Here is a 14,040-nt window from a genome sequence, read left to right as displayed (position 1 = left end):
TATTTCCTATTAGAAGGAAACAGCTCTGAGGTAGAAAATATAAGTGATGAACCTGGAATAATATTGTCATACCAAAACACAAACAGGCTATCCAAGATTATCTGGGTTGTACGTGAAGACTCAGGAGCCAAACTTATGAGGCTTCCACTGATCAAAGAGGAGACAACAGTAACTGCACTGAACTAAACACATCAAATATTTTGACTGATTTATTTTCAGTGAGGTATAGGTGACATTTAACATTATATTAGTTTTAGGTATACAACATAATTTAATTATTTATATACACTGCAAAATAATGACAATTAGTTTAGTTACCAAGAGTTAGAAAGCTTTTTTTTCCTGTGATGAGAGCTTTTAAGATTTGCTTTAGTAATTTTCAAATATGCATTGCAATATTACCAACTATACTCACCATGCTGTACATTACACCTCAAGACTTATTTCATAACTGAAGTTTGTGTCTTTCGACCCTCTTTGCTCATTTCACCCACTCCCAATTCCCCTTCCCTTTGGCAACCACCGATTTGTTCTCTGTATCTGAGTCTGGGGTTTTTTTTTTTTTCATTAATCAGTGAGATGATGTAGTATTTGTCTCTGACCTATTTCACTGCGCATAATGTCCTCAAGATCCAACCATGTTGTCACAAATGGTTAAGAGTCCATTCTTTTATATGGCTGAGTAGTAGTCCATTGTATAAACACACATACCACATCTTTATCCATTCATCCACTGATGGGTGGTTATGTTTTCCCATGTCTGACTACTGTAAATTATGCTACAATGAACACAGGAGTGTGGATATCTTTTTGAGTCAGTGTTTTGTTTCCTCTGGATAGATACCCAGTAATGGAATTGCTGGCTTATGTGCTAGTTCTATTTTTAATTTTTTAAGGAACCTCCATACTGTTTTCCACAATGGCTGCATGAATTCACATTCCCACACAGAGTGCACAAGGGTTCCCTATTCTCTCTCCACATCCTTACCACCACTTGTTATTTTTCTGTGATCATTCTGACAGGTATAGGGTGACATCTCATTATAGTTTTGATTTTCATCTACCTGATGATTAGTCATTTTCGTGTGTCTGTTGGCATCTGTGTTTCTTCTTTGGAAAAATGTTTATTTAGATCCTCTACCCATTTTTAAATGGGATTGTTTTTTGTTTACTGAGCTGCATGAGTTCTTTATGTATTTTGGATATTAACCCCTTATTGAATATATGGTTTGAAAATATTTTTTCCCATTCAGCTGGCTACTTTTTCATTTTGTTGATGGTTTCCTTTGCTGTACAGAAGCCTTTTAGTCTGACACAGTCCCAATTGTTTATTTTTTGCTTTTGTCACCTTGGTTCTTAATAGATCCAAAATCATGACCAACACGGGTGTCAAGAAGTTTATTGCCTATGTTTTCTCCTGGAGTTTTATGGTCTCTTTCAGGTCTTTAATCCATTTTGAGTTAATCCATTTATTTGTGTCTTCTTCAATTTATTTCATCAAAGTCTTATGGTTTTCAGTGTACAGGTCTTTCACCTACTTGGTTAAATTCATTCCCAGGTATTTTATTCTTTTAAATGCAATTGTAAATGGGACTGTTTTCTTAAATTTCTCTGATTGCTCATTGTTAGTATATAAAAATGCAACAGAGTTTTGTACATTGATCCTACAGCATCTTTACCGAATTAATGCATTTGTTCTAACATTTTTTTTGGTGGAGTCCTTATGGTTCTCTCTATATAATGTCATCTGCAAATACAATTTTTACTTCTTGCCTTCCAATTTGTATACCTTTTATTTCTTTTTTCTTGCCTAATTTCTCTGTATAGGACTTTGAATACTAGGTTGAATAAAGTGGTGAGAGTGGGCAACCTTATAATGTACCTGATTCTAGAGGAAAAGCTCTCAGCATTTCACTGTTGAGTAGATGTTAGCTGTGGGCTTGTCACATATGGGCTTTATTGTGTTGAGGTACATTCCCCCTATGCCCACTTTGTTGAGAGTTTTTTATCACAAATGAATGCTGAATTTTGTCACTGCAGTCAAGATGATAGGTAACAAGCAGGGCATGGCTATGTTCCAATCAAATTTTATGGATATCAAAATTTGAATTTCATATAATTTACATGTCACTATATAAACTTCTTTTAACTTTCTTCAATAATTAAAAAATGTAAAAGCCACGATTAGCTTACAGCCCATACAAAAAAGTGTTGGTGGGCTGGTGTTTCACACAGATTATAGTGGTTTGCTAATCCTTATTGTAGAGGAAACATCCAAATTGATAACTATGATGTTAAATAATGATAATTCTCAGAATTTTTGGAACAGTGTTGAACAATGGAGTGCATGTATCAGCAATCAGTTATAATTAGCTATGATTTTGTCTGTCTGTAACTGGTTATGTGACACACATCTCCAAAATATGTTGTCAAGGATGTAAAGGCATATGAGGTTTCTTAATGTTATTAGAGTGTGTGACCAATTAAATGAGTTTGCCGTGATTACATGGAGTTGATTAAAATAGCTCCTATATCCCTCACTATCCAGAATTCTAGTCTCAGCTCTGTCACTGATAAGCTGGTGGCCTTGGCTAAGTCATCTAACACTTGAGTGTCAGTCTCTAACTAAATTCAGCACTTATACCAGGGAAAGCATGAAAACTGTTATCTAAAAAGGTACTCCAATAATACTCAGAATTGCTCTTTGAGCACTCAACTGTAACATGGTTTCAGGGTTAGAAAGGGTACAGGTGATGTTACAAAGGCTCAAAAAAGCTTTGGCAGAGAGAATGAATCAATATCAGAGTAAGTAATAATACAGTACAAACAGCACCAGACTAAGTAGTCAGGGACCTAATCTGAGTTCTCCAAGTCATTTCTCTAGTGGGGCCTGTTTTCCTCACTGTAGGGAAGTGGTTTAGAGGCCAGACAGTATCTGCCAATTTTAACATTCTGTGCATCTCTGAATGCATTCCCTACAACTGTGATCTGGGGTCAAGGCAGCTCTGCACCACAGTCCCTGGTCTCTGAAAACCAGCGTTTTCTCTATGGTTACCTCTTGGTATCCATGATTCACAAAACTGGCAGTGCTTCTCCAACAACTATGTTCATAAAAATCATCTGGGGGATCACATTAAAATGAGGGTTCTGATTCAGTACATCTGTGGCGGGGCAGAAATTATGCACATCTCACAAAATCTTACATGATGCTGCTGATCCTCAAAACACACTGAGAAACACAACAACATTGTGTGGCAGTCCAGCCGGTAAGCTGTGCTGTGGAGGCCACGAGGGAAGGCACAGAACCAGGTTGCTCGGCGTGTGCAGAGAGGGTTGCTGAAATGTAGCTCATTTTCTCCTTCCCTTTCTTCCCAACTTCTGTAGTACTACTGAGGCTGCTCCTGTGACCAGCTGCAAAAAGTCAGAAAGCTGGGATGCTGCTTCCAGTGCTATTTAATTCCCTAGGCCTTAGTTTAGGTCTTTTAATTTCTTCCCTCCATTTTCTTTTTTAAGGTCCTGCAATTTTGATCTAGTTTTAGTCTTCTGCCTTGGATTCAAGAATTGCAAAGGTGAGTTAAGTGACTGTGTGATAAACTGGCAGGATAAAATTTCAAGACAGGGGAAATGAATTACTTAGTAATAAGTAAGAGCCAGGAAAAAACCTCAAGTTGGGCAATTAAAATTTAGGAAAAGAGGAATCTTAGTGGCTAAGAAGCAGAAGTTGCTGAGGCATTAATCTCTTTAAAGTGAAAATTTCAGGTTGTAATAAAATTAATAAGAATAAAAAAAGACATTTATTTGTACTCACTCTCTACCCACTGCCAAGTTGGGAATAGACTTAAAATTTAAACCTGCACAGACTTGAAAGTCACCAACTTTCAGAAGGTCATTCATGCAAAGGAAAGAAATATAATACCATACTTGTATAACACGAAGACTCAGAAAAAAATGAACCAAATACAGAAGAACAGTGAGTATACTTGTAAATGTTATTTAGTTGAAGAATTTTTAGGATAAAATTTAAATTACCTCTGATAAAGCTGAAGAAAAGTGATTGCAGTTTTTATGCATCAAATGATAGGCATTCCCTTTGTATTCTTTTCCCAGCTCTTCTACAATTTTTTCTATATCATCTTCTAGGAAGTCAGTGCTCCCTAAAACAACAGCTTCTCTTAAAGAACAAAAAGAAACAAAACAAAAACACAGCTGTGTGAGTTTTAGGTATTTATAAAAAGCATGTTTAAAGACTTGCTTATTTCCAGGAATATTATGACTGAGGTAACAAAATAACAAAGCAGGGTTTATGTCGTAAGACTAAAAGTTATTTTAATTTCTACTTTTCTGCAATAAGTGCTTCAGAAGTAGTATACTACATCTGAATAATACAAATGCAAAAGAAGTAATTTTCTTTATGAAACGATGTCATTATATTAAAAATGAAATATCACAGTTATTTTACAACTATTATATAAGTAGCTACATCATTAAAGGACCAGACCTATGCCGCAAATATTCCTACTTAGTTACACTTGCCATCTAATTGTTGGCCACATGCTCACTTAGCAATAATGGTCTAAGTTATATGCTATTTGTTGCAGTGAGATACTAAGGATTAGATTTCTTTAAAGCATTGTCAACTGTAACCCCCTCTACCCCAGCCGCAAAGTCAATAAACCCCTATCCCCAAACTACTAACCTGGATATACAAATAGACATTATTCAATAGAAAGCAGACTTTTAATCAAATATAAGTTAGGCATCCAAGAAAGCTGAAAATACTTAGAAAACCCGTTTATCTAGTAGTTTTGTGAAAAGGGAGACCCAAGGAATAGATTCAGGATGATATTACAGCACTCCTGTGGGTAAATGTTTGAAATCAGTGATAGGCTAAGAGAACCATGAACTTAGCAGTGATAAAATTGTGTAGCCCTTCACTGAATTTTAATGTTATAACCTCATTTCACTCTTTCTCACTTGCAAGTGAGCTATCACAGGCCCAGAAGTTTCCTTAAGTTTCTCCTTGAAACTAAGGTTCTAAATATCACTTGAAATACAAACCTTAATTAAGAAATGGAAATTTGATTACCAGCAGTCAGATTTCCTACTCATAAAGTTCCAGATTACTCTCACATACACATTTTAGGTCTATCAACACACGTAATACATGTAACCTTGACAACAGCTTCCCAGGCAATCAACTATATAGTTATTTCAAATTTAGCAAGCGTCCCTTTCTTTGCAAAAATGAAGAGATTTTTCATAGTGTTAGGTAGGTCATAAAACTTTCTTCCATTGCTCCCCAAATAGGAGATTGAAGGGAAGCAATCATTAGATATGAACATATTTTCTAAAATAGGATCTGAGTTATACCAAAGTAAAAACATTTTTAAAGTAGAATAACTTACATGGATTCTGAGTAAAGCAATAGACTTGGTTATTTCAGGCACTTTATTTGGCCAGTTCCCATCTTCACACAACAGTTTAGATAGATATGATTTTAAAATAAAGTGTCAACAACTAAAACAACATTAAAGAAACATTTTAACTTTCTAAATTTTAATCTACAGAATGAATTCTGTATGACTGAAAACAAGCTTTGGCACCTAAGGCAGTGTAATAAAAATTGTCCTCCCTACTTACTTAAATTTAAATGTTTCTCCTAGTTCAGAAGCATTTCCTGGGGAAATTTCAAATATTCCAGAAAAGGGATAAGGATGGCCACCATAAGCAAATTCTGAAAAGAGAAAACTCATGATTTTTAGTATTTATCACATAAAATTTAACCAGAATGCTGAATTAGCTTTAATAAATAATGAGGATAATAATACCATCTAAATATTTTTCGGTTTATTAATGCTTTCACAAACACCTCATTCAACTATTACTTGTACAGAAGAGCTAATGCAGAAGATCTGAAACTAATCATGAATGACACTCAAAGGTGATCCTGACTTCTATGCTGATTTTGCTTATATTGGTAAAAGAGTGACCAACTCAAAAAGTGACTACGGTTTCTCAACCTATTGTGTTAAACTAAGTAGGTGGTTAGTTCAGTGTTTTGCTACTTTCTAAATTAAAGTAAGAAATTTCAAAATTGTACTTTGCTGGAAAAACTGTCCAGTAACAATGAGTTTTTACCGTTCTTGGGTTGAAGACTGTTGGTTTATTTTTGAATAAGAGTGAAACATTTACAAGTATGAAAAACTGAATCTAATTCCCTCATTCAAGAAAAAATAAGCTGCCATAGCCTTACAATTCAGTCAAAGACACACACTCTCCACAACAAGTCTTTTTTAGCTAGGAGGGAACTACATGTGTTACAATGAATGTATATCTAGGCTCATCAGATACAAACTCTCTGGTTGTTTCAAATGAAGAAGGAACTAAAATTTCTGGCTATAATTCTGACACGAGATACTTAGTGCACTGCAAGAATTCCAAACAAATGTTTAAGTTAATCCTAGAGTATAAAATTTATTAAATATAATCTTAATAGGTCTGGGAAAGAACAAGGCAAGTACTAAGTTTACTTTTGATTCAGACCTTTCAGGAAAAAGGCAATGATATAGGTAAGAAACAAAGTGTTTAGCACTCAGTTTTGAAATATACATTAAAATTTTTTTTATGATAAGAGTTTTATAAAACATTGTGGATAACCAGGCTGGAGATGGAAAGATTATGTTTGGATTTTTAAGTTTCTCAATTATATTAAGTAAGGAAAGTTACAGAGCAATCATTCACCTATTTTCAAGAAGCACTGTCACTTTTAGGAATATGTATGGCCCTAGCTTTGCTAAGCTTACATGTCTATGTCTTGAACCATGTTTCTAAGTAATCCTAAATTATTTTATGAAGGGGAGCTATAATTAGGCAGTTAAAAGAGCAATGGGCTATTATTAAGAACAGTTGGGTTCAAGTCTTACTTCTGCTAATTATTAGCAGTGTGACTTTCAGCAGGTTTGGGTTTTGCTTTCTTCATCTGAAAAATGGAGAAAATGCCACACGCCCTTACCTACCTCACAGCAGCATGGTGATATGGTTCAAAACCTGACGGCACTTGAAAAACTAACACACCATGCCAATTCAGTTAAAAAGAAAAAACACTCACAATTTTGGCAAGAGCCCAACCAAGTAAGGGAGCAAACCCTTGATTCCATCCACAGCAATACTACAACCACTGAAACTTTCACCGAAAGCCTCATTGTTTTTTGGGATAATTTGGCAGATGCAGCCTTTCAAGTAAAATGGAGCTCAAACAGCAGATCTTTACAGCCAACATTTAATATGCTACAGTACTTCTAGAAGCAGCTTATGTGGAATATAAAAAAGGGACAGTAAAAACACCATACTGACACATTTAAGTAAATGAGCCTTTTCTTTGAATTAGCTATAGCTGCTATGCTGTCTTCCGGATAACTGTGTAAACTGCAGTAACATATTCTAAGAAGTCACAAAGACTGCCTAGCTGAACAAGTGAAGGTGTTTCTGCTATAGGGTGAGTTTTTTATTCAAACTGTTACACAACCCTGATGAAATTGGCAACATGATCTGATTTATGCAGATCATTGCTGCTTACAACTTGATCAGGAGTAAATTATTCTACCCCGAAAGTGGGAATTAGAAGAAAGGAAAAAGCTGTTGAAAACAGTCACTTGGTTTGAGTGGCTCCTGTCATGTTTATCATAAAAAGGGTAATAAAGAATAAAAAGGGCTGAGTAAAGACAAAGGCCATCATTCTTGAGCACAAAAGCTAGAAGTAATCAAGGGCAGGGTTTGCTCAGTGATGTTTTTAAACTTTATAACTGTACATTGCACGTTTACAAAAGTAAATTTGTTACTGAAATTCCCTCAGGAAATTGGTATTTCAAGTTTGATACTCTCTAGCATCAATTCTCTATCAATCCAAATAACTGTTCTCATACTAGTTTTCAAAGTGCATGGTTTCTTAGGAACTCCAATGTTTATTAGAGCAGAGTTGTCATGGTTTAGCAATCTCAAAAGGAAAATACTTTTTAAGAAGTAGCATTCACAATATAAGATAACTAAATGAATGGATACTTGTGTACTTTGAGTACTTTCTCTCCAAAAGCATTCAACTTCTGGCATTTTTCCAAAATACAGTATAAACAAATATGGGGAAATTTTCTACTTTCTGCAATAATGTAGAGAAGTGGTTTAAAAAAAAAAAAAGAAAGAGTTGTTGTTATGATTTTGCTACTTCTTTAAAGGAAAAACATTTCAGAAAGTATAAAGTATATTTTAGACTGTGTGTGCACGTACCTCTGCCATATACTTCAATTCCTGAATGAAAAACTCCAATTCCAATGGATGAGGTGTATTCATTCATCCAGTACTAAAAAAAAAAAAAGATTCAGAATGCCTGTTCATTTACACTTCTGCCTTATAGGAAGCTACTACTCCCAAATCCTTCTGAATATTCGAATCCCATTTCTTTTTTTTCCTTACAGCTCAGAAACTCCCATGATAACTACCCACTTGGTCCTATCTCTGTGTTGATATAAAAGCCCTCCTGTTAGTCTTTTTTTTAAAAGTGATATACAATGTCTGTTTTCCTATCTAGACATATATATGACCCATATGTCCTGATTCAGCTCAAAGTTTGATAATGACAATATAGGAATAAATAACATGAGGCACAAAAGTTAGGGCAATTTTCTTACTATTGGTATGAAGAAAAACTTCCCAGAAAAAGATAATAGCTGAACTGGGTTTTAAGGAACAAATGAGATGTCCCCAGATAGAAAATGTGGGGTGGTGGGGTAGGGTGGAAGGGAGTGGGAAGAAATGCCAGGAAGAGGGCAGAGGAAGCACGTAGGTAATGTGATATGAGATTATAGGGATGACTATGGAAATATTACAGGTGGACAAGAGGGAGTTATACTGAGAAGAAGGTACATGAGTTATTAGCTCATGAAACATTTAGGTAACACTTAACAGTGCTACAACCTATGTGATTTCTCTCAGGTTAGAGGACAGATTTATTTGTCTTCAATTTTTCTATGTTTCTATATTTAGTCAAGTCTTAAACCTGGCTCCAGACTCTTAGCCAGTTTCTCCCAGACCAAGGAAAATGCACATTCTCATATGTTGCTGGATGAAATATAAATGGATTAGGATTCGCCCCCACAAAGTGTACCTGGAAGCAAAATTAAGCAATGAAATCCAAGAAATATATTTGGAAAACAAGGGATTTTCTCATATAGAGATCAAAATATTCATTAAAACAAAATGGTACTGTTTCTTGCAGGAACAGATCCTTGTGTGTGTGTGTGTGTGTGTGTGTGTATTTATATATATGTAGAAGAATTGGGTGTATGTGCATATATACATATATATATATATATATATATATATATATAAATCTAACCTATTAAAGGTAGTGTTTAAAATTAATGATAAAGGATAAATCATTTAAAATGTATTGACAAAATTAATATGCATAAAAACACATTCCACATACCTAAAAATTCTAATGTGTCTAAAAATTATCATATAGTGGAATAAATTTTAAAAATCTTAGATGAAAAAAGCTAACCTAAGTAAAGTAAAACCTAAAATTTATAGAGGAAAACAACAGACATCCAACATAGACATTTACAACTTTTTACTGTGTAAAACACAGGGAGAAAAAACTGTAACACATATATCAAAGATTAGTATGAGAATGGATCTCCTTCTCTACCTGATTCTATTTAGTTCCTGATTTTGGATGGCCTGAATTTGGATGGGTGGTTAGGGAAGTGAGGGACACCTTTTTATCTGAACCAATTTGATTTTGGATGGAGTATCTACCATTCCCTTTTTATCCATCAGACTGGCAAATTTAAAAAAATACTGCTAATACTTGGTGTTGATAGGATGTGAGGAAAACACTGCAGAAATGTGAATCAATGACAGTTCATTAATCATTTCACTTCTTGCCATCTGTAAAAACACTTTTGAACACATGCAAAGACATGTTTCAGGACATTAAATGCAGTTGTCTATGATACTGAATAACTGGAAACAATCTAAGTATCAGTAGGGAAATAGTTAAATTATGGTAAATCAGTATTATGAATTATCATTATAGCTACTAAAAAGAGATAATTCAATCCACATAGACATAAAAAGATACTTAAGACACATAAAGTAAAAACACCAACCATAATACATTATCTGTAACATGACCACATTTTGGTAAGATAAACAAATAAATATGCCTGTATGTTTACATGCCAAATATGGAAGAATAAAATTCCATCAACTACAACAAAAGTTTGAAGCATACAGATTAAACTGTTAATAGTTTGAGGGAGGGGAGTATATAATAGCAGGACTGGAGCAGTATAAAGGGTTACTTTCACTTAAAAATGTATTTATTTATTTATTAGGGTATAACTGACATACAGTATTATGTATGTTCCAGGTGTATAACACTGTGACTTGATATTTGTGTACACTGTAAAGAGGTCACACACTAAATCTAGTAACCACGGAGGTCCTAGCCATGGCAATCAGACAACACAAAGAGATAAAGGCATCCAAATTGGTAAGGAAGAAGTTAAACTTTATTTGCAGATGATATGATATTATACATAGAAAACCCTGAATACTCCACCAAAAAACTACTAGAATAACCGAATTCAGCAAAATTGAAGGATGCAAAACTAATACAGAAATCTATTGCATTCCTATATACTAACGATGGACTAGCAGAAAGAGAAATCAGGGAAACAACTCCATTGACAATTGCATCCTAAAGAATAAAATACCTAGGAATAAACTTAACCAAGGAAGTGAAAGCCCTATACTCTGAAAGCTATAACGTACTCGAGAGAGAAATTAAAGAAGACACCAATAAATGGAAATACATCCTGTGCTCATGGATAGAAAGAATTAATATTGTCAAAATGGCCATCCTGCCCAGAGCAATTTACAGATTCAATGCAATCCCTACCAAAGTACCAACAGCATTCTTCAATGAACTAGAACAAATAGTTCTAAAATACATATGGAACCACGAAAGACCCTGAATAGCCAAAGCAATTCTGAGAAAGAAGAGCAAAGCTGGGAGCATTACACTCTCTGACTTCAAGCTCTACTTTAAAGCTACAGTAATCAAAACAATTTGGTACTGGCACAAGAACAGACCTCATAGATCAATGGAACAGAATAAAGACCCCAGATATAAACCCATGCATATGTGGTCAATTAACATATGTTAAAGGAGCCATGAATATCAATGGGGAAAAGACAGCCTCTTCAACAACTGGTGTTGGCAAAACTGGACAGCTACATTCAAGAGAATGAAACTGGAATACTGTCTAATTCCATACACAAAAGTAAACTTGAAATGGATCAAAGGCCTGAAGCCATGAAACCATAAAACTCTTAGAAGAAAACATAGGCAAAAATCTCTTGAATATAAGCATGAGCAACTTTTCTTGGACACACCATCCTAGGCAAAGGAAACAAAATACAAAAGAACAAGCGAGACTACATCAAACTAAAAAGCTCTGTACAGCAAAGGACACCATCAGCAAAACAAAAAGGCATCCTATAGTATGGGAGAATGTATTCATAAATGACTCATCTCATAAGGGGTTAACATCTAAAATAAAAACTCATATGCCTCAACACCCAAAAAACAAAATAACCCAATTAAAAAATGGGTGGAGGACCTGAAGAGACACTTCTCCAAAGAAGAAATATGAATGGCCAACAGGCACATGAAAAGATCTCCACATCACTTATCATCATAGAAATGCAAATTAAAACTACAAGGAGGTATCACCTCACACCAGTTAGAAGAGCCACCATCCAAAAGACAAGAAACAACAAATGCTGGAGAGAATGTGGAGAAATAGGAACCCTCCTACACTGTTGATGGGGATGCAAATTGGTGCATCCACTGTGGAAAAAGAAGTATGGAGGTTCCTCAGAAAACTAAAAATAGCAATACCATTTGACCTAGTAATTCCACTCCTAGGAATTTACCCAAAGAAAACAAAATTCCTGATTCAAAAAGATATATGCACCTCTATGTTTACTGTTGCACTACTTCCAATAGCCAAGATATGGAAGCAACCTAAGTGTCCATCAATAGATGAGTGGATAAAGAAGATGTGGTACATATACACAATGGAGTATTATTCAGCCATAAAAATAAATATTGCTATTTGTAAACATGGATGGATCTAGAGGGTATTATGCTCAGTGAAATAAGCCAGGTGGAGAAAGGCATATGATTTCACTTATTTGTGGAATATAAAAAACAAAAACAGAAGGAAAAAAATAGGATTAGACTCATAGACACTAAGAAGTGACTAGTGGTTACCAAGGGGGGAGGGAGAAGGTGGCAAAGGGATGGGGGTAGGAGGGTGAGGGGGAGAAAAGTGCACAGTAATTCGCAATCACAATATAAGCTGATTACAAGGACTGTTGAACCACTGTGATGTATATTGATACTTTAATAAAAAAAATCTAGTCTCTATTTGTCATCTTACAAGGTTAATACAATGTTACTGACTGTAGGCCCCATTCTGTATACTACATCCTCCTGACTTAACTTTATCTCTGTAAGTTTGTACTTAATCCCTCTCAACATTTTGTCCTCAACACCCCAATCTGGCAATCTCCAATCTTTTTTGAGTGTGGGTTTTTTTTTTTTTTTTTTAGGTTCCACATGTAACTGAAATCATCTATCTGTCTTTCTCTGACTTATTTCACTTAGCATAATACCCATAAAGTCCATCCATGTTGTCGCAGATGGCAAGATTGTTCATTCTTTTTTTGTGTCTAGTAGTATTCCATTATCTATCTCCTACATCTCCTTTATCCATTCATCCAATCAATGGACACATTGTTTCCATATCCATCTCTTGGATATTGCAAATGCTGCTGCAATGGACATAAGGGTGCATATATCTTTTCAAATTAATGTTTTTATTTTCTTTGGATAGATACTTAGCAGTGGAATTGCTGGCTCATACGGAAGCTCTATTTTTAATTTTACGAAGAATTTCCATTCTGTTTTCCATAGTGGTGTCACCAATTTACATTCCCTTCAACACTATGCAAGGGTTCCCTTTTCTCCACATCCTCACCACGACTTATTGGTTATCTTTTTGAAAACAGCCATTCTGATAGTTGTGAGGCAGTATCTTTATTGTGGTTCTGATTTGCATTTCCCTAATGATTAGTGATGTTGAATATCTTTTCATATGCCTGAGGGCCACCCCATATCTTCTTTGGAAAAAATGTCTATTCAGATCATCTGCCCATGTTTTTAGGGATTGTCTTTTTGTTACCAAGTTGTATGAGTTCTCTATTTTTGGAAATTAGCCTTTTATTGGATATATCATTTGCAAGTATCTTCTCCTATTTGGTAGGTTGCCTTTTCGTTTTGTTGATGGTTTCTTTTGCTGTAGAGAAGCTTTACAGTTTGATGTAATCACATTTGTTAATTTCTGCTTATTTCCACTGCTTTAATTAGCAGATTAAAAAGACACTGCTGAAACCAATGTCAAGGAAGCTCACCACTTATACTTTCTTCTAGTTTTATGCTTTCATATCTTACATTCATGTCTTTAATCCATTTCCAGTTGATTTTTATATATGGTATAAGATAGTAGTCCAGTTTCATTCTTTCACATGTAGCTGTCTAGGTATTTCCAACTCCATTTATTGAAGAGAATTGTCTTTTCCCCACTGTATATTCATGGGTCCTTTGTTGTAAATTGACCATATACGTGTGGGTTTATTTCTGCTTCTCTATTCTATTCCATTGAGCAATGTGTCTGTTTTTATGCCAATACCATACTGTGTTGGTTATTATGACTTTGTAGTATAGTTTAACATCAGGGGGTTTGATGCCTCTAGTTTTGTTCTTCATTCTCAAGATTGCTTTGCCTATTCAGGATCTTTTGTGGTTCCTAACAAACTTAAGGTTTATTTGTTCTATTTCTGTGAAAATTGTCATTGAAATTTTGATAGGGGTTGTAACTGAATGAATCTGTAGATTGCTTTGGGTCATTT

The 14,040-nt window shown here is 34.9% G+C and overlaps 1 protein-coding gene across 2 annotated transcripts in view; it reads right to left on the bottom strand.

Annotated features, from left to right (window-relative positions):
* DESI2 (desumoylating isopeptidase 2) overlaps nucleotides 1-14,040 on the bottom strand; it is a 65,720-nt gene that overhangs the window by 11,024 nt on the left and 40,656 nt on the right. Inside the window, exons 2-4 of one of the 2 annotated variants that reach the window (XM_036931419.2) lie at nucleotides 8,281-8,353; nucleotides 5,641-5,734; nucleotides 4,030-4,171 (exon numbers count right to left, since the gene is read on the bottom strand). In XM_036931419.2, coding sequence (XP_036787314.1) covers nucleotides 4,030-4,171; nucleotides 5,641-5,734; nucleotides 8,281-8,353 — 309 coding nt within the window. The remainder of the gene's footprint in view (nucleotides 1-4,029; nucleotides 4,172-5,640; nucleotides 5,735-8,280; nucleotides 8,354-14,040) is intronic. The other variant, XM_036931437.2, reaches the window with a different exon arrangement.

The sequence above is a fragment of the Manis pentadactyla genome, chromosome 9 (genome assembly GCF_030020395.1).
Source record: "Manis pentadactyla isolate mManPen7 chromosome 9, mManPen7.hap1, whole genome shotgun sequence".
NCBI classification, from domain to species: Eukaryota; Metazoa; Chordata; class Mammalia; order Pholidota; family Manidae; genus Manis; species Manis pentadactyla.
Note: the sequence above shows the minus strand (reverse complement) of the source record. Positions and strands in the feature narration are given on the sequence as shown.